At 37.1% G+C, this 19,922-nt stretch overlaps 1 protein-coding gene across 11 annotated transcripts in view; it reads left to right on the forward strand.

Annotated features, from left to right (window-relative positions):
- Kcnc2 (potassium voltage-gated channel subfamily C member 2) overlaps positions 1 to 17,397 on the forward strand; it is a 188,378-nt gene extending 170,981 nt beyond the window's left edge. For 2 of the 11 annotated variants that reach the window (XM_015993243.3, XM_042263102.2), the window contains exons 3-5: positions 6,938 to 7,868; positions 9,720 to 9,884; positions 14,262 to 17,397. In XM_015993243.3, the coding sequence (XP_015848729.1) occupies positions 6,938 to 7,868; positions 9,720 to 9,884; positions 14,262 to 14,398 (1,233 nt within the window). In that variant the 3' untranslated portion in view covers positions 14,399 to 17,397. Of the gene's footprint in view, positions 1 to 6,937; positions 7,869 to 8,258; positions 8,363 to 9,719; positions 9,885 to 13,122 lie in introns of all 11 variants that reach the window. The other 9 variants (XR_013045552.1, XM_015993249.3, XM_015993252.3 and 6 more) reach the window with 9 other exon arrangements.
- The last annotated feature ends 2,525 nt before the right edge of the window (positions 17,398 to 19,922 follow it).

Below are 19,922 nucleotides of genomic sequence, written 5' to 3' on the forward strand. Positions count from 1 at the left end.
TGTTACTAATGCAGCCAATGTTTGCCTCTGGGTGATTGCAATCTTCAAAGCTCCTAGCATCACCCATTCGTTTGATATGTAAACTAAATTGCTAATAAACCAAGCTTCTCTTCATCCCACAGGAGACAGTATACTCATTCCTCTTAAGATTTTCACTGATGTCAAACTTCTGATGCCTTCTACCCTCACTGAGTACTCTGCTCTGTGTTTGAACCTCTCTGGCTGTCTTGTCTCACAGATGATTTCCACCTTTTTGTCTTCACATGGCCCAATGCCTTTATGATTTAAAGCAGAATTAATAGATTTTGGCTAGTGGGTAAACAGAGGTGGTGTTATCCTACGCTGTGATACTGTCCTTGCCTGTCCAGTGTTCTGCTGGCGAGCCTGTGCAGGTAATTGTTTGATTCACACCATCAACTTCTGCTCCTCTTTAGATGTTTTGCCTTTTTCCTCCCTTCTCCAACTTCAGCTTCTACCCTCTTAAGCATCCTCTACTCTCAAGCAGGCAGAAGACAATCTCTCACTCCTCTCATGTCATATAGCACACACGTTCTTTCTTACAACTCTCGCATTTTAGTTCATGCCTGGTCTTTAACTTTGAAACAATTTTAAAAAATTGTTTATCTTTCTGACTTTATATAAACATAACAATGATCTACTTGTAAAATAGATGCCTCTTTTTTAAAATGCTAAAAGCCTTAGCTTATTCATTTATTTTTACATATTTAGTTTATTGAAATAGATTCTTCTCTCATGCATTACATCCTGACCGTAGCTCCCCCTCCCTCCATGCTTCCTAGCTCCTCCCCACTTCCCCTCTCCCCCAATCCACTCGTCTCTGTTTCCTCTTCAGAAAAGTGCAGACCCCAAGAGACAGCCAAACAGAAGAAAACAAGACAAGGCGAAAGCACTCATATTGAGGTGGACAAGGCAACTCAAGAGGAGGAAAAGAGTCCTAAGAACAGGGTAAAGAGTCAGAGACACACTCACTTCCACTCTTAGGAGCCCCACCAAAAACAAACAAACAAACAAACAAACAAACAAAAAAAACAAGCTAACAGACAAAATATATACACAGAGGACCAGTGCTGTGGATATTTATATGCTGTGAATGTGTTGCTCTGATTGGTTAATAAATAAAGTGCTGATTGGCCAGAAGCCAGGCAGGAAGTATAGGCGAGACAAAGAGAAAGGAGAATTCAGGGAACTGGAGGGCTGAATCAGGAGATGCTGCCAGCCGCCACCATGAGAAGCATGATGTAAAGTACTGGTAAGCCATGAGCCAAGTGGCAAGATATATATAGATTTATAGAAATGGGTTAATTTAAGATATTAGAATGAGATAGCAAGAAGCCTGAGCCATTAGACCAAGACGTTTAAATAATATAAGCATCTGTGTGTTTATCTGAGTGGCTGTGGGCCAGGGTGGGACTGGAGATAACTCTAGCTACAGACTAGGTACAAACCCAGACAGGCCCAGTGCTTGCTGTTTCAGTCTCTGTGAGTCCATGTGAGCCCTGCTTAGTTGATTTGGTGGACCATGTTCTCCTGGTGTCCTCCATCCCTTCTGCCTCTTAAAATCTTTTCTCCTTCTCTTCCATGGGGTTCCCTGATCTCTGAAGGGAGGGACCTAAAGGAGACCTCCAATTCTGATTCTGTTTTCCTGCACAATGTTGGGCTGTGGGTCTGCGCACCAATGACAATGGGACAGGGATTGCTGTGTGAGTACAGCAGACGATCATTAGGAATCATTGTTTTACAATGTTAGTAATACCATTCTCCAGCAGATTTACAAAGTACCTAAAAGTGAGAGCTACACATAGCTATTATACAGTAATAAAATATGATGCAAAATACAAACTTATGGCATGGTCCAGCTGTGGAGTCCTAGGCCCAAGACTCAATACTGAGATCCCCAAAGGAATCACTCCCCCAAAAATCAAATGGGAAAAGAATTTGTGAAAATCAGGATAGGGACTCTAAACAGACTGACAGTTTGGGGGAGATGAGGAAATAGTCCTGTGTTGGTATTTAAGAGCTTTAAGTGTCAGTATCAAGAGGAACACACAGTCTTGGTCAAACTGTGATCTGATTGATCATAATCATCTCAGGATTGGTCATGTAGAACTTATTAGGAGCAGAGAAAGTTGATGAAATCTGTATAGTAATTTCCACTCATCACAAGAGTTTTATAGTCTACCCCTGTTGTTCCTGGAATCCAAGGTGACTGAAGAGGAGAATGACTCACACGGAAAGAGACATGAAGGCAGTGATGCTAAACTTCCATCTTGCTTTTAGTTATTACTTGAGCATCTGCAGATGCTTTTGGCAGAAGCATCTTCTAAGTTCTCATTATAGTTCTTTAATGTTTTTTAACCTTTGTGTTTATTTCATGCATATGGGTGTTTTGGAAGCATATATGTCTCTGCACCTCTAACCAAGTTCCTCTAGAAGAGCATCCAGTACTCTTAACTGCTGAGCCACCTCTCCAGCCCCTTGTTACGGTTCTTAAAATAATGGTGACACAAATATCGATAGCTACATGCAGCAAAGGCTTACAGAAATAGCTGCTGGTCTCCAAAGCTTTATGTTTTAAACTTGTTTGCATTTATAGATTGTTCAGATGTCTTATTCACTCAAAAACTATTTTTGAAGAAAAAGAATTATATCAAAGTAGATATAAACATCCAGACATGCTTCTATCGAGCTGGTAAATATTTATTAGTAAGCCCCTAGGGAATTTTATTTAAGAATATGGATGGATGTTTGTAAGTTGAAAACTCTTCCAACTCATTGGATAATTTGTTTTATCTGTTTTCTGAAAAAAACACACAAGAAATTGGTTTTCGATTTTAATATGCATATTAATCACCTAAGAAGCTTGTTAAATGCAGATTTCCTCTTCCAGCAGAACAAAGTCTGATATCTCATGGTGGTGGAGAGTAAAGAATTCATACTTTTGCATATTCTTTAGTGGATTTTGTTGAATGGAGCTTTGTTCTACCCTCTTCTAGGAGCAGGGTGGCCAACTTAAATTGTTTCCAAATACAACTGCTTCAACGCACATAAAAACAGTATTCTAGAATAGCATTTTGAGGTAATACTTGTATTTTAGAGGGTTTACTAAAATACATCTATGTTTTAAATTAAAAAATCACGATAATATGCACTTTCTGCTTTTATATCATTTCAACTTAGTACAGTAGTTTCAAACAAGTAAATCATATAGAATAACAAACTCAAAGTAGCACTATCAGTAATTAAGTGCCTCTAAAGCTATAGTTCTCAACCTTGGGGTTGTGACCTCTCTGGGAGTCAAATGATCTTTTCACAGGGTTTGCCTAAGACCATCGGAAAGCACAGATGTTACAATTCATCACAGTAGCACATTTACAGTTATGAAGTAGCAATGCAAATAATTTTATGGTTGTGGGGTCACCACAGCATGAGGAACTGTGTTAAAGGCTCACAGCATTAGGAAAGTTGAGAACCATTGATCTAAAGTCACTTTATAGCCATGTTTTAATACCACCAAGGTGATACTTCTGCTTAATAATATTTCCTCAGAGAAATAGATTAACCTTTACAAAGACAGTATGTGTGGTAGATGGGGTTTATAAATAATAGTCTATGCACTGTTGGCAGATTTGGAAAACCTGCAGCTCTGTGGTATTGCAACCAACCATCATTTGAAAAAGAAAAAAAAAATAATTAAAACAACTGGCTTGAGATGTAGCTTGAGAGATAGAATTCTTTTCTACCAATCATAAAACCTCGAGTTTGATCTCTACTACTGCAAACCCATACTTGGTGGAGTATGCAGGGAACCCTAGCATTTGGGGGTTGGAAGCAGGAGAACCTGGGGTTCACAGTCATCATCACACACATAAAGAATTCAAGGCTAGCCTGAGCTATGATATCCTTTCTCAAAACAAACAGCCATGGAATGATTTTCTTTAAATGCTTCTTATATGATTTTAAAACCCTTGCCTTTCTATACAGTTGACTTATGCTCATCCCTCATTTTAGTCTGTGGACAAAGGTCTCAGGGACCCTTCATCCCACATACAGTCCACATTTTATCCTTTCAAAATCTCATCTATTTTTGCTTTACTGAACTTATGACAACCACAATTATAGATCTTTTCTGTGATTAATGAATTTTTATGTCTGTATCTTTGGTGCCCTGTGAATTCCTCAGTAGATTCTGTTTCATTAACTGCTATTAAATTAAAAGCTTGACCTGAGGCCTGGAAAGGAGAAGCATCTAATATGCTCTATGCATGCATTAATGAATGATGGTATAATAGAGAAATGCCAAATTATAAAAGCATCAGTGATTTTTTTTTGACAGGCATCAATGCTTATTATAGAACTGTTTTGTTGTTTGGATATAGCAGGCACACTAAGACTGTCTGAAAGATGAAACTGTTAGGATGTCTCATGTAATGATGACATTTAAGACCACAGAGTCAACTGAAAAAAGTGATTACTGAAGATCTGTATAAGCAGACCATCAAACTACAGCCTAACTACTAGACCATAGACTTTGCCGCTAAAACATTATGCCTAATCTGAAATGCTGGAGACAGAATTGCCTTGTGGGGACTGTGGGAGACTGGGTGGGGTGAAGAGCAGGGCCATAGGCAAGGCTCAGATAACAAAAGGTTTCATATTTAATCAGAAACAAATACAACTTTCAAATCTAGAGCTAAAATAGGGGTGGAGTTCTGAATGAATTACCAATCACAGAAAACTACAGCACATCATCATTTAGTGTATGTAAGATTGAAACGATGCTAGGTCTTACAACTGACCGAACAAGCTGTGCATTTATTTGAACATGAAATGAAAAATTGAAATGGAAATAGTGTCTCAACTGCCCCTGTAAAACTGAACAGTTGGTCTATAATGCCCAAACCAAGGGTGCCTGGAAGATGTGCACAGGGGACAGGTCAAAGCTGTAGAAGTCACAATTCTTCGATGTTATAAGATGAATGTGCCCAGACTACATAGGTAACTCTTTAATTTGGGGTGGTTATCTAAGGCAGACAGTCACAGTCCTGATTAGTCATTTTGTGATGTCCTCACAAGCTTATTAAATTAAAAAGAGGGAGGGGGCTGTTTTTTTTTTTTTTTTGAGACACAGCTCAGCCCTTCTCAGTGGCATCCATGCTTGAAGAGCAGATGTAAAGAGACAGATTGGATATTGGAAATATTCCCATTATTTCCAACTAAGAGACTCCTGCTTGATTACAATTTCTTTTTCCTGGTGACTCCACTGTTTATCTAAGAATGGAACAGCTTGCTCATTCAGCAAGTATGGCTTCTAAGATATTAGAAGTATAGTATAAGAGAATAGTAGAGGTCTCAGCCATTCTGCAATGCCTCCTGTGAAGGACAGCAGTGCCCTTCATTCCAACATCTGCATTTCAAATATTCAGATCTGTAGTATTAGGAACTGTGTGACCCTGGGGAAGGGATTTCAATAATTTGCATTCTTCTTTTTGGAATTTGATAATTTTAAGGCATGGAAGCTTTGGCTGAATTTGTTAGGTTATTGTCTGCACCTGAGACTTTAAATAAACTGACTTAGGAAAAAGGGATGTGAATGCTCCTGACCAGTTCCTGAATTGTAAAATGGGGATAGTGGTAGTGTAGCTGGAAGTTTTCCTGTGTCCTGCCCGGCCTGAGGTAGGTACAAATCTTTCCTACTCCCCCAAGTAAACACACAGAGGCTTATATTAATTAAAACTGCTCAGTCATTAGCTCAGGCTCATTATTTACTAGCTCTTACACTTAAATTAAACCATAATTCCTATTTATGTTTAGCCATGTGGCTTGGTACCATTTCTCAGTTCTTCCTCCACATCTTGCTTCCTCTGTGTCTGGCTGGTGACTCCTGACTCTGCTCTTCCTCTTCCTCGCATTCCTTTAGTCTGCTCACCCAAGCTATACTCTCTGCCTGACTACTGGCCAATCAGTGTTTTATTAAACCACTGTACAACAGCATTATCCCACAGCAATTGTCTGTACCTGTCACTTTATATGAACTGACTTAGAAAAAAAGGAATGTGAATGCTCCTGACCAATTCCTGAATTGTAAAAAGGGGATAGTGTTAGTGTTCCTATGCAGATCGATGTGAATCAGTTCAACAGTGTGTGGTTTTAGCTAGAAGTATATAACTGGGAGTTCTTAGGATTAATCTGCATTTGTAGGTATGTATGCTTTTATATATCATTAACTGAAGAAGTAGAATCATTAATTTTGAAAAAAATAGCTTTATAATATATTACTTCAGCATTTTCAAGTTCTTATTTTAAGCATATGAAGATAGTTGTATTTTAATTTGTCTCCCTAACTCAGTTTCTCTCCTTTAATTCTTGCTGGTTGAGTTTGCCCCCACCCAGATTTACTTAATTGGGCAGTTTCTACCTTCAATGTAATGTTATACACTGTAAGTATTTTTTTCATGTTCATATTGCGTGATATCCAAAACATTTATAGAAACTGACAGCTACATTTGCCTGGCTCCTAAATTTCCACCATTGTAATCTGACTTATATGTGCAGTTGTAAACCTTTTTAAAAAAATTTCCACGTCGTATGCAACTGTCAAAATTGGAGCTATTGTCATAATTTTGTTTCATTTTTCAGAATGTTGCCATTAAAAATTGTGCTGAAATAATTTTTATGGTTTCTTCACAGTTTTCCCCCTTTCATACAAAATAAAGCAAAGCTTTGTCTATATGTGAGCAAAGACAAGAGTTTGGAGAACCTTACAAGCCCAGCCTGGTTAGCGTTTGAAAACCATCCCAAGTGAAATCCTCAAATATCCCATTATCCCTTTGGGTTGATGGTGATCAGTGTCTTCTGGATTCAGATATAAGTCTATGATGGTTCAGGTCACTCTATTTCTGTTTCTTTCTTTCTGCAGTTTATTGCTTTTGCTTCTTTATTCTTCATCTTGGTTTCCATCACAACCTTTTGCCTGGAGACACACGAAGCTTTCAATATTGTTAAAAACAAGACAGAGCCAGTCATCAATGGCACAAGTGCTGTCCTCCAGTATGAAATCGAAACGGATCCTGCCTTGACGTATGTAGAAGGAGTGTGTGTGGTGTGGTTTACTTTTGAATTTTTAGTCCGTATTGTTTTTTCACCCAATAAACTTGAATTCGTCAAAAATCTCTTGAACATCATTGACTTTGTGGCCATCCTCCCCTTCTACCTAGAGGTGGGACTCAGCGGGCTGTCCTCCAAAGCTGCTAAAGATGTGCTTGGCTTCCTCAGGGTGGTTAGGTTTGTGAGGATCCTGAGAATCTTCAAGCTCACCCGCCATTTCGTAGGTCTGAGGGTGCTTGGACACACTCTTCGTGCAAGTACCAACGAATTTTTGCTGCTGATCATCTTCCTGGCTCTAGGAGTTTTGATATTTGCTACGATGATCTACTATGCTGAGAGGGTAGGCGCTCAGCCTAATGACCCTTCAGCTAGTGAGCACACACAGTTCAAAAACATCCCCATTGGTTTCTGGTGGGCTGTGGTGACCATGACTACCTTAGGTTATGGGGATATGTACCCCCAAACATGGTCAGGGATGCTGGTGGGGGCCTTATGTGCTCTGGCTGGAGTGCTGACCATAGCCATGCCTGTGCCTGTCATTGTCAACAACTTTGGAATGTACTACTCCTTGGCAATGGCGAAGCAGAAACTTCCGAGAAAAAGAAAGAAACACATTCCTCCCGCTCCTCTGGCAAGTTCACCTACATTTTGCAAGACAGAATTAAATATGACTTGCAACAGTACCCAGAGTGACACGTGTCTGGGTGGCAAAGAAAACCGGCTTCTGGAACATAACAGATCAGGTAAGGCACGATTCCAAATGCATCCCATGGAATACTTTGTAGATCAGTGTATCCTACAGGTAGAAGGTAGCTGTGCTTGTTTTCTGTAAATATACATGAGTTTTCAGTTTCGACTCCTCATAAAGCGTGTGTTTATGTGAGGCTCGTAGGTAGCTAGACGGTAGCATTTCTGCATATAGATCTGCAGAGCAGGTCTGTGGGGTTTTCTAACGTTGCTGGGACTGACCTCTGCTGATGGTGCCAATATATTCTCTTTTGCCCATTTGTTGCTTCTGTGCCAATGTCTCTTTGTTTCTCCGCATGATGTGATGGTATGATCTTAACCATTTTCCATTCCGCATTCTCAAAATGTTCACCTCCATATCATTTGGCTTGGTGTGTTTGTCTCAGTTTTACCTCTGCCTCATGGTACTCTGCATCTCAACCTCATTCACGAGAAGCAGTTACTTAAGGAGAATGGATGCTTGCACATCAAAGGCCTAGACACTAAAGAGGTGATGTGGAAGACAGATATTTCAATGAGAAAGCTCATTATTAGTAATATGCTAGATTGACCAAATTTTCATTGTTTTAAAATTAGGTGGGATTTCTAAACCTAATACTTTTCATGATGCAAAGTTACATACGTTGCAAAAAAAAAAAAAAAAAAAAAAAAAGCACTCACCATTGCTCAAAGCACAAGTCATCTGTCATGGTAACCAATGACAAAATTCCACCTCTTTCTGACAATCATTTCTTATGGCATTGTGCCTTGGTCTCTACTCTCTTCTAGAACTGAAGTTTGAATATTTTACTGCTTGGCATTTGCTGGAATCCCACACCCTGTATGCTAGATGTAATCTACAGCTGATTGATTCTAGCTTGAGAGTCAGTCTGTCCAAGCCAAGGCAGAGTTCTTGCTTGTTTATTATGTCCTAGTAAGATATATTTTAGATTAACAATTGAAATAGCTTATTTTGAAATTTAAAGTAAATAGATACCGCTCTTTTAGATCTACTTTAACTATTTCTTATATTAAAAAAAAAAAAGAAAGACTGTTGGTGATCTCAAGTACCATTTAGTAGCAAGGCCCCATCTTAGATGCTTCTGAAAATTTTTATGAGGCAAACAGAAGACTCAAAGAAGTGTGACTGGAGATGAACTGCTGTTCAAAATTTTCCTCCTCAGTCCTTATATGCATTTGGAAATTCACCTGCTGATTCCATCAGCACATATCCGACAAGTGTTAAGAATATCTATCTGAAAGGGAGAACTTAGAGAAGGTTGTTACTCATGACATTGCTCTCAGTGTATTTATGCAGAATCCTTAAGAAAAGCATGGGTAAAAAGGACACATATTCCTCTCTACTCAATATTGTAATGTCAAACTAGTGTGCAGGCAGATATAGGTATAGAGAAAGCCCTTGGCAAGCATGCAGAAGTAAACATCACTATGCCTCTTTAAGAACTGCAAGACCAGTAACTACTTCTGAGATTTTCCTTAAGGATGCTACACTCTTAACCATCTCCATTCATAGTATCTGAACAACATGTAACACATTACATGGTAACTCTGTGCTAATTGATCACTGCCCTTATTTTGAGTTCACAGCACCAGTGTGAAAGCTAATTATTCCATGAGATAGATTCCAAAAACGAATCAGAATTTTGTAAGGAACCTTTCTCCCTTTTTTTGATACATTTCCATTTTACTCCGTGTAATTTTTTTTCTTTATTGTGGTGGATACTGTGATGTGACTACTGTGTTTTGTATACTGAGTGACCGGACTACAGGCATCTGTTGTAAACTTTCTGTACTGTCTCATTTCCGCATCCATCACTGTCTGTCAATGGGCATGGTGCTGTGACCAGTGTTATCAGGTGACGACAGTACAGGAAGTGAGCCGCCATTATCACCTCCAGAAAGGCTCCCCATCAGACGCTCTAGTACCAGAGACAAAAACAGAAGAGGGGAAACGTGTTTCCTGTTGACGACAGGTGATTACACGTGCACATCTGATGGAGGGATCAGGAAAGGTAGGCATTTGCTTTTAATCAAATCATACTAGGTAACTTGGCCATTGAGTAAGAGTGATGCAAAATGCTCATTCATCTCATTTTCCAAGGAACGCTGCATGTGGTGATCTTTGATACTCTCCATTACATCTTCTCTCATTATAAGCACTTTATAATCGCCATTATGACAGACTAATTTATTGTTGCATTACCCTTTTTTTTCTTTATACTTCCTTCATCCTTTCATTTACCATGTGTCTATGGGTAGAATTTTAACAGAAGAGGTAAATATCATTAGGTCAGTCATTAATTATTTTAATAGTCTTTAAAAGTTATCTTTTTTTATTAAAACAGTACTCACTAAATGACTCTATGACTTTATTTGTTAATTGATGATGATTAAACAATCGATAAGGGCATATTCTTTTTCAGATGGAAGAACTAAAGACCCTTTAAAAAGCTTTCTCAATACCTACCTAGGCAGCTAATACCGGTAACTTCTCTGACTGTCTCAATGGGCAAGATCCTCTGCTCTGCCACGTGCATTTTTAAAAAAAATCACTTGAAAGGTCACCACTTATGTAATTAAAAATACATGTTTTTTTTCTTTAGGCCCAATAAAATAATTTTAAATCCATTAGTATTTTTCAGTAGACACTAAACAGTATTTAACATATAGGAGATGATAAATATTTGTTGACGAAATTAAAATGGTTGAGCAAGTGTCTTTGTTAAAGAACAAGTAAAGATCTATAATGATTTATTACCCTTAATGACTAAATCTAAACATAAACTTTCATAGTTTGTTCCACTGTATTCTGTAATTGAGGTCCACATTTGTTATGCAAAGCAGTTTTTTCTAATTCTTTAGTGTTTTAAGATGTCCTCCTTAAAAAGTATCTCATAATTCATACTCCAGTTCTCTTTCATTTCTTCTGAACATTTTGTTTCTTCTCTGTTTTAATGTCTTTGAGGCATGAAAACATGACAGTATTTTTTGAAGAGTAATATTTGAAATAATTCTTCACCCCAATTATTTTCATCATTTCCATGTGTTCCTTGAGCTAAAATGTGTTACAGTCCTCTGAATGAGTTTCTTTATTATTTTTACATTTATATACGTGCTGAAGAGTTTAAATGTTTAAATGATAGCTAAAATCTATTGAGCAAAATATATGTATATACATTAGGTAGTAATATCTTGTGTTCAAAATACTTTACTAAGTGCATATATATCTTAACAAGCTTTATCTCTGTATATGTACATGTGTATATGTGTGTATACACATTTACATGTATATGAGATCAAACATGTATTTTATGCATCTTCCATTAAAGTGTTATATTTAGTGCTTATACAAAGGTAATGTGTTTAAGGTCTTGATATCAATTTTCTTCCAAGTCAAATAATACTTTCTACTTTAAACTATTAATAATCATCTGAGAAAAACTTTGGATACTATAAGATAGCACGTTAATATCAACTTTTACTATAAAATTGTAAAACTTTGTGAACAAAGCAATTAATAAGATATTTATTTTGCATGGAAAGATATATGTAATTTTATTTCACACATGAAACTTTACTTTTTAATGAGGACTTTTTTGGGAAACTGATTAGCTCACATGAGCTTTCTGCACTTCATCATTCCTTCCAACACCAACTCTTCCACATTCTTGCTTCCTTATTGTCATAGCTGCATGTTCTTTCTATGTGGGTATTGTTTATGGAAACACTTAGATATTTTGACTTTGTCTTCTATTGTCTCATCTACCAGAAATCCATCCATTGCCCTTCCTCGTTCCTTTATATAACTTATAGAGTTCTTTTATTCTACCCCAATATTTACTTCCTATAGGATTTATTCACTTTCAAGTTGATTATTCTATTAATTTTATTTCAAAGTTCAAAAAAATTCTCTCTGTATAAATTAAAAAAATATTGGATTCCTATTTGTTATTTCACATATAAATATGAAAACATTCCATAATTCCTTTAGAGAAAGGAAATATTCATTTAAAGAGTAACCTTCAAAGATTTAAGACCTTTGTGTTTCCTTACAACTGCCTTTGAGTAGTTATCTAAACTAAAGCCTTCATGCATGCCATATATATATCAGTGTTGACAATATCCCAATTGAGCACATGCTCCTAGAAGCTGAATAAAATTTTAATTTTGTATTCTGATGTTGGTTCTAAGTAGGTTTACTATTGTTTATTATCATGAGTAACTTAGTAATTAAATCTTCATTGATGTTTTCAGTCACTCCAGGAAAAACTTAATTAAGCAAAAAAAAAAGTATCAGAATTCCTAATCAGAAATATTTAGAATAGTTAAAACTAAAGATGTATAAAGAACATGTAATTTTACTAATTAAATATGTGTTGCTAAATGGGGAGAGCTTTTTCAAATGATATTAAATTACTGATATTAAAAAGAAAAGGATCTGTAAACAAAATAAGAAATGTTTACTTTAAAATCTATAATTTTGAAGAATAATTAACATTTAGAATAGCAATCAAGATTCATATATCACTGGGTGTTTAAAATAAAATTATCTAACAGATCATTATATTTCTGAGAATTGTATAAAGGGCTTGGGGTATAAAGTACCCCTTTAAATGTGTTCATTGCAGTAATTAACATTCATCAATGTTTATAATCTAGTTTACATTTTTAGGTCACATAATCAACTTCTACTGCATAGGAAAAATAATTTTCTCTATAATCTTCAAAGTTATAGTGTCAGTCACTGCAGAGAAGAGCAGTAATAATGGAGTTACCATGCACCTGGTTTCTATGTAGAGGATAAATTATTTTCAATTTAAAAAAAAATGAAGGCATTCTTTCATTAACTATCACATCATCTAGTAGCATGGAATGAAAACACACCCTCTTCTATGTTTTATAATAAAGGATGTTAAAAGAACAAAGCCAAGTAAATGTTTGTTCAACAGAAAATATATCTCCCAAACCACTGTTATAATTAATGGATGGTAAAATGTCTATTCACAAAACCATTTAGAAGACATCCAGTCTACTGGAAATCAATGCGTGTGCATGTTGGTAGTGGTCATTATTCTCCTCTCCTGTTCCATCCAGGGTGAGCCTGTTATAAGGTTATTATGGAGTCTGTCTTGGTGCATATTTGTCTTGGCCTCTCTATGTCAGATTAATAGAGAAATTATTTCAGTCCCAATTAAAAGAAGTAGAGGTAGTTACAAAGGACTCTTTCTTTTCTCTTCACCCCACATTCAGCAAGCACACTAGAACCCATGGAGAGTACTACACAGTCTAGAGGAGGCACCAGACAAGAAGCTCATTGGAATTGTGTGCATTTACTCAATTTTGGTTGCCCTACAGGAAGTTCATTTCCAGCCCTGTAACTGTTCAGTGGAACTGCCAAAATGTTTATTTCCAAAGCTGTGTGATAGGACTCCATTTTCATCCAAATGTCTTGCTTTCTACTTCATGTCACACTTTATATGAGATGCACCCCAAACTCATTCAATTGCCTATAATATTCTACTGAAAATGTTTCAACATGTGAATCACTCAAAAGGTCACAAGATGGGGTAACTGGCTGAGTGGTTAAGTAAAACAACCAAGCTAATGTTCCTGAAAAGTTGTTTCATCTAAGTACATGGATATCACTAACAATACATTAGTCTGAAAATTTTGGACTGAAATAAAATTTGCCTCAATTTCTAGTGGGTGAGGGAAAGAGTTGAAGTCATCTGAGAACATCAAATTCAGATTTATTTCACTGAAATTATGACTCAGTTTACATTTCATTTGCTTCCATTTTATTTAATTTTATTTTATTACCTAAGGGATTGGTAATATGCTTTCCATCCTGTATCACCCAGATAATGGCACTAAATGCCATTATTATATGAATCACCCTTTTAAACATGTAAAGCTCAAAGAATATATATGTTGGAAACAAGTGTCCTCTTCAAGTTAAGCATGCTTCATTAGCTACTAATACTAAAGTTGAAAAAGAAAAATAGCTCATGTATTTTTAATTTTCAGAAACACATCCTGAACTTTAAAAGTGTTGAGTCTATAATCTTATTAAAATTGCTTTGCCTAAGTCTTAGAAGTTCTTGTAGTCTCTATGGCCAAATTACATCAATGCTAACTATAATCTGGACATAAACATATTTTGGAATATTGTAGCTGTAATTTGTGATAGATGGTTTAATAGTTTCAGAATGCCAAATACAGTAAATTTTGGGTTTAGAAGTATGAATTGTCCCAATATTGAATTCATTGCAAATGGTTTGAACACACACACACAAAAATAGCACTTTTGATTATTTTTCATGGTATTGTTTGTCTCTGTCTATTTTCTGGTTGATTTCAACTGATGTCTGTGCATTTTTTCATGAAAGGATATGAAAAATCCCGGAGCTTAAACAACATAGCGAGCTTGGCAGGCAATGCTCTGAGGCTCTCTCCAGTAACATCACCCTACAACTCTCCTTGTCCTCTGAGGCGCTCTCGATCTCCCATCCCATCTATCTTGTAAACCAAACTGCATCAAGCGACTAAATTCTATCAATACAAGTACTGTTTACCCTATAATGGAAATAATTAAATGTAGAGTTTCTCCAGGCTCCATTAATACAGTATAAATCCTGCATGATATTACTATTTGAAGTCAGAAATGCTACTTGAGTAGCTAAAACATCTTATTCTGGCTTTCAAGATGATCCAAAAGTAGTGCTACTCCTCAGTATGAATTGCCCCAAATTTCCTGTTGCAATACAGTGACCAATAGTGTCAGATATTGGCCAGTCCACTAATATAGAACCACATCTTCAGGGAGATATACTTAAATAGTGTGCTTCTAAATGCCAACCACTTCACTGGACCTTCATTTCTTGTGACTCCAAACCATTCTGAAGATGTCTGGGATCCTATCTAGATTGCACATGACATGACTTTGGTCAGTTCATTTGCATGGGCCATCTTGTCTGTATCGCCTGAATACAATGTTGTAGAGTCCTGGGACCGGATGGCTCAGGATGTGTGTCCTCGCTTCAAGCCATCCTGCCAACGTGAAAGCACTGGTCGCCTGTTCTGCATGTTGAATTGTGGGGCAGGGAGGGTGCCCTTCTCCTTGGTATTTCCCCCCCTTATTCTCTGATAGAAATATTTATTTGAAATACCTTAATTTCTTGATTTACTTATCTTCAAAAAATGTTGTATTGGTGTTCTGAATGTTTTTGGTTGTTTGTACACACAGATAACTGCAAAGAGGTTGTCATTACTGGTTACACGCAAGCCGAGGCCAGATCTCTTACTTAATGACTTGGGGAAGGCACAAAACATGAGAGAAAGGTAACTGCTAGCCAGGCTTGCATTGTTTAGCCAGGAATTTCTGCTTGGTAATAGAGCCATCCCTCTCCCACTATAAGTCCTAGAATTTGTCATTATTTTCAGAGGTTAGAGTGCTTAAATATTACCTGAAGCTCTCGTGTATTTTCATTTCTGATTTTATGTGAACATCAAAGGTTACTGATGTTCACTGGAGGGTTTTTCGTTTGTTCTGTTTTGTTTTTGACTAGCCTTAAAATTTGCATCAAAGGACTAACCAGACTCTTCAGGCCGTGTTTAATCAGGTGCTTTGTCCTGTGTGTTGTTTCGGTCTGTCTGTCTTCGCTCCCTGTCTTAACCGTAGATGCCATTTGTCTCCGTAGAGGGTAGATGTGCCCCGATAAGCTCTTTAAACTTAGCACTGATTTCCCTACCTCCTACCTGCTGTCTTGTTTGCTACTTGGAGCAGCCTCTCTGCTTTGTATATACAAATCATAAATGTTAATGATGCTCTGTAGACTACCTAAATTAATAGGCACTGTGAATCTTCTTTGATGAGCAGGACTGAAGCAGTGATTTCACCATAGTACTCAGTTGCCTACTGCACTATCAGTTTCTACTACCTAGTAACCAGCATTCATCACTACATTCCAGCATACATCCCTAGGGAGTCTTTTGCAGTCTGGAGGGAAGATAGTCTGTTTACACATCCCTACCAAATGCTACAGCAATAGTGTGTCTGATATTTTGGGAAAGAAATGCCATAATATAATTGCAGTCTAGACAATACTTTTGATGCATTGATCCTTAAGATTGTTAATGAAGTCCTACTTCTCATGTTTATTTTTGATAGGAAGACAATTGTCACTTTTGTTATTGGCTAAAGACATGTGTCACTCTTCATTCCCAAGCTCTAGAGCATGAGCTGCATGTCAGAGATCTTGTACAGCAATGCATTTACCCAGACGTAGCTATCTGAGATTTAGAGATACTGTGATTCTTTTGATAACACCACTCATAGAATGCTATAAGTACTCAGAGGTTTATGGTAAAGAATTAATATGCTGTCTGATGCTGCTGTTATAGACTGCAGTGTTGTACAGAATTTATCATGGATTTTTGACTGCTGAAAAAAGGGACAGTGAGATTTAGCCATGCCAAGGATTGTACTGGAAACTTCTGCTACTGAATGTGCCCTGATGTGACCGGTTTGCACTCAGAAGAGGTCCTGCACCTTCGTGAGGCATTTAAAGCTTATACAGGAATGGAAGCTGGAACTGAAATGGTGCTTGCCATGGAAATATTCTGCTTTTAGACTGACCAGTGTCCAGGAAACAACTGTAAATACCACCGTGTGCATGGGTCAACCTCTCTGACAATCTCATAGCACAGGAAGCCAAACCCATGGCTAACATCTCCAAAACTTCGAGAAGTGCCCACAAGGCTTGGAATGGCTCCTCTCCGGCTCATGGTGGTTTTGTTGAGAATTGATGAAGGCAGTGAATCTGATGTAGTATAGGTCTGTTTTCATTTCTCTTATTTGTGCACCGTGTGTTGGATCTACAAACACAGACCGCCTCATTTTCTTGCAAACCACTTATCTATCAGCTTGTCAACTGTGTTGTAGACTTTTAGTGTCTCCATATAAAATCTCATTTTTAGTCATGTATTCATTTAGTTCTGGAAAAGTGTTACTATCCAAAAGAAATTCACTAACAGTATTCATAGTTTAAGTCTTTTGTCCTTGTTACCTCAATTATAAATATTAAAAATATAAATTCTGGCAATGAGAATATTTTTTTATTAAATGATCAAGGAAAATGTCAGTATATAGTAGAATATTATCAAATTATATCTTAAAATGTCTATTTTGCATAACAGAGATATTCTTCAATCAATTCTTTTTTTGTGAGCTTTGTGGCTAATGAAGTGTGTATTTGTCTTTGACACTGCTGTAGGTGAAACTGTATAAGAATTTTTCATCTTGCTTAATCAATATTTCCAGAATCTGTTAGTTCCCCTGGGATTCTGAATATACTATATAACCGAATTATGAACCCCTGTATCGTGTACCTTTTGTGACCATCTCAAGGTGCATGCCTAACCTTGGTGATAAACCAATGGACATGTTACTAACTGAAATGAAGAATAAAAGGCAAATGATCTGGGGATAAACTTGAATCCGATCTGATTAAATCATTCACATCATTCTCTGGGCTCCTTTCTTTGTGTGCTCCTATTTCAACAGACCTTTACTATTGTTCGGCTTCGTGGCTCCACCACACACACTCATGTGTTCCAAAGAAGTTGGCAATGAAGGGCTTTTAAACTACTGAAGCTCTCATTTTTATTCAGATCTTAGAAATACAGCTGATATTTTCCCGTTCTTTATGTCTTTTTGCTTCCTCTCTCTAAATGCCCCCCTAAAAAGAATATAAAACCATTAATTACAACGGTACTCAATATTTACAGGCAATTTTATAATCAATACTAAAATTTTACTTATATTTCTGATTTGCCACAGTTCTGGGGGAAATACTTTTGTTTCATTTATTAGCAGTACAGTTAAGGACCTGGAAGGCACAACTGTGCATTTATATTTTTATCACCATTGTCCCCACAGTAGTTTCCTACATTTTAAATATTGACTGAACTTCTTGGTGTGAATTCTACTTTAAAACATGCCTTCTGTCTTTAGATCTCTGTTTCCTACACATGACGTCCACAGCTGGCATTCCAGTCCTACTGCAGGACTGTGGATAAATTTACCATCCACAGTTCTGTCACACCAGCTTAGGGTAGGAGAGAAAGGAAAGATAGAAAACAAAATTGAGGCAGAAAAGAATGTGGGCAAATCCAAACCTTTTTTATTTTTTTAATATAGTGTACTCAGCATGTAGTTTTCTGTCTCTAAAGCTGCTCGCTGCTAATGATTAAGAGAATACTTAGAAGCTGAGCCTAGCAAAGAACGTTTTGCAAATAGACGTGCCTGTAAAGTGTTATTAACATTTTGTTAATAACAGACAATGATGTCAGGATGAAAGATTTACTGTGAAAAGGACCACTATGTAAGAAAGAGAAAGCATATATTTACATAAGCGTAATTGCCACCAATTCTTATTGAAAAAACAGGAATAAGTCATCATGACTGAAGAGAAAAGATATTCATCTTATTTTTTTAAATAAATCACAAGTGGGGACCTGTGAGATGCCTAAGAAGGTAAAGACCTTTGCCACCAGGCCTGGTGATCAGAGTTTAAGCCCTGAGACCCGTGCAATGGAAGGAGGACAGACTCACTATGTGTCCACTACTCCACAAATGCACTTTGGCACACACACGTATAAATAAAATACAAAAACAAATAACAATGAGTCAGACTGAAGGATAGCTTTCTGGTGAACTTATCTTAGAAAAACTCCAGGGAGGAGGGACTAACAATCTGCTTGAGAACATTTATAAGTAAGTGAATGAATTTAAATATTGAAATCCTTAGGAGTTAAATTTGATTAAAACATGTCCCTTGATGTTTTCCTTACTGAAAAGAATGTTCCCCTTTCTCCCAATTTCCATTGCCAAAATGAAAGTTTTAGCATTTAAATATTATTAAATGATAGATTTACATTAATTAATCTATTGTGGGTTCAGTGAGCTTAATATTGATATAAAATTCCATCTGATTCTTTCTTAAACTACTTTTGCTTAGAAATATGACATTTCCAGTGTTTTCTAAAACTAAATGGTTGAATCATTATTATGACATTTATTTTGTCATTACATTGTCAACTCAAAGTGACTAATGATGGAATATCTGATTGGAACATTGCATTAATATTTTCAAAGTGTAGGGGCACCTCCACTCGGAATCCCAGATAACCTAGCATGCATTATTTTAAAAATAGAAGTTTTGTTCTTCTACAGGAGAAGGTACAGGGCCCTTCTGGTTCTTTTCCTACATACACACATGTGCTCCAGTGTCCACACAGTGACATCATCACATAAAGTCCCATGGTTCCAACAAACCAAGTTCACCATAGGTATTGTGCATTCTATGGAGTCTGAAAAACATGTAGTGCTCTATATGTTCCTTTGTGGTACCACACAGAACCCCTTCACAGCCTAAGGATCCTTTTTTCATCAGTTCAGTTTTTAGAAGAAGCATCTTTCATTTACCAATATACACAAAAAGTCACTTTATATCTTTTCAAGATGTGATATGCTGCTCAGCTTTCTGTCACTCTGACACAAACTGGAGTCACCTAGAAAGAGGGAACCCCGATTCAGGAAATGTCTCCATCACACTGGACCATAAGCCACTTCTGTGAGGACACTAGTTTGATTAATGGTTGATGTAAAATGGCTGGCCTAGCTCACTGTGGGAAAAACCACCTCTGGGAAGGTGGTCCTGGGTTGTATAAGAGAGCAGGCTGAGCAAGTCAGGGAGAGCAAGCCAGTGAGCAGCATCCACTCATGGTCTCAGCTCCAGTTCCTGTCTAAAGTTCCTGCTGTAGCTTCCTTCCATATGGACTGTGGCTTGGCAGTATTAGGATGAAATAAGCCCTTTCCGCTCCCAATTTGGGTTCAGTGAGTATTTTATCACAGCGACAGGGAAGAAAACTAGGTCACTTGATAGATAACTCATTTCTTTTTTATCATTCCATTCTTTATATGCACCACAGTTTCCTTACTTATTAGAGGGGATTGCAATAGTCAGCTGTTTCCAGAGAAACAGGAC

The sequence above is a fragment of the Peromyscus maniculatus genome, chromosome 18 (genome assembly GCF_049852395.1).
Source record: "Peromyscus maniculatus bairdii isolate BWxNUB_F1_BW_parent chromosome 18, HU_Pman_BW_mat_3.1, whole genome shotgun sequence".
In the NCBI taxonomy this organism is placed as follows: domain Eukaryota; kingdom Metazoa; phylum Chordata; class Mammalia; order Rodentia; family Cricetidae; genus Peromyscus; species Peromyscus maniculatus.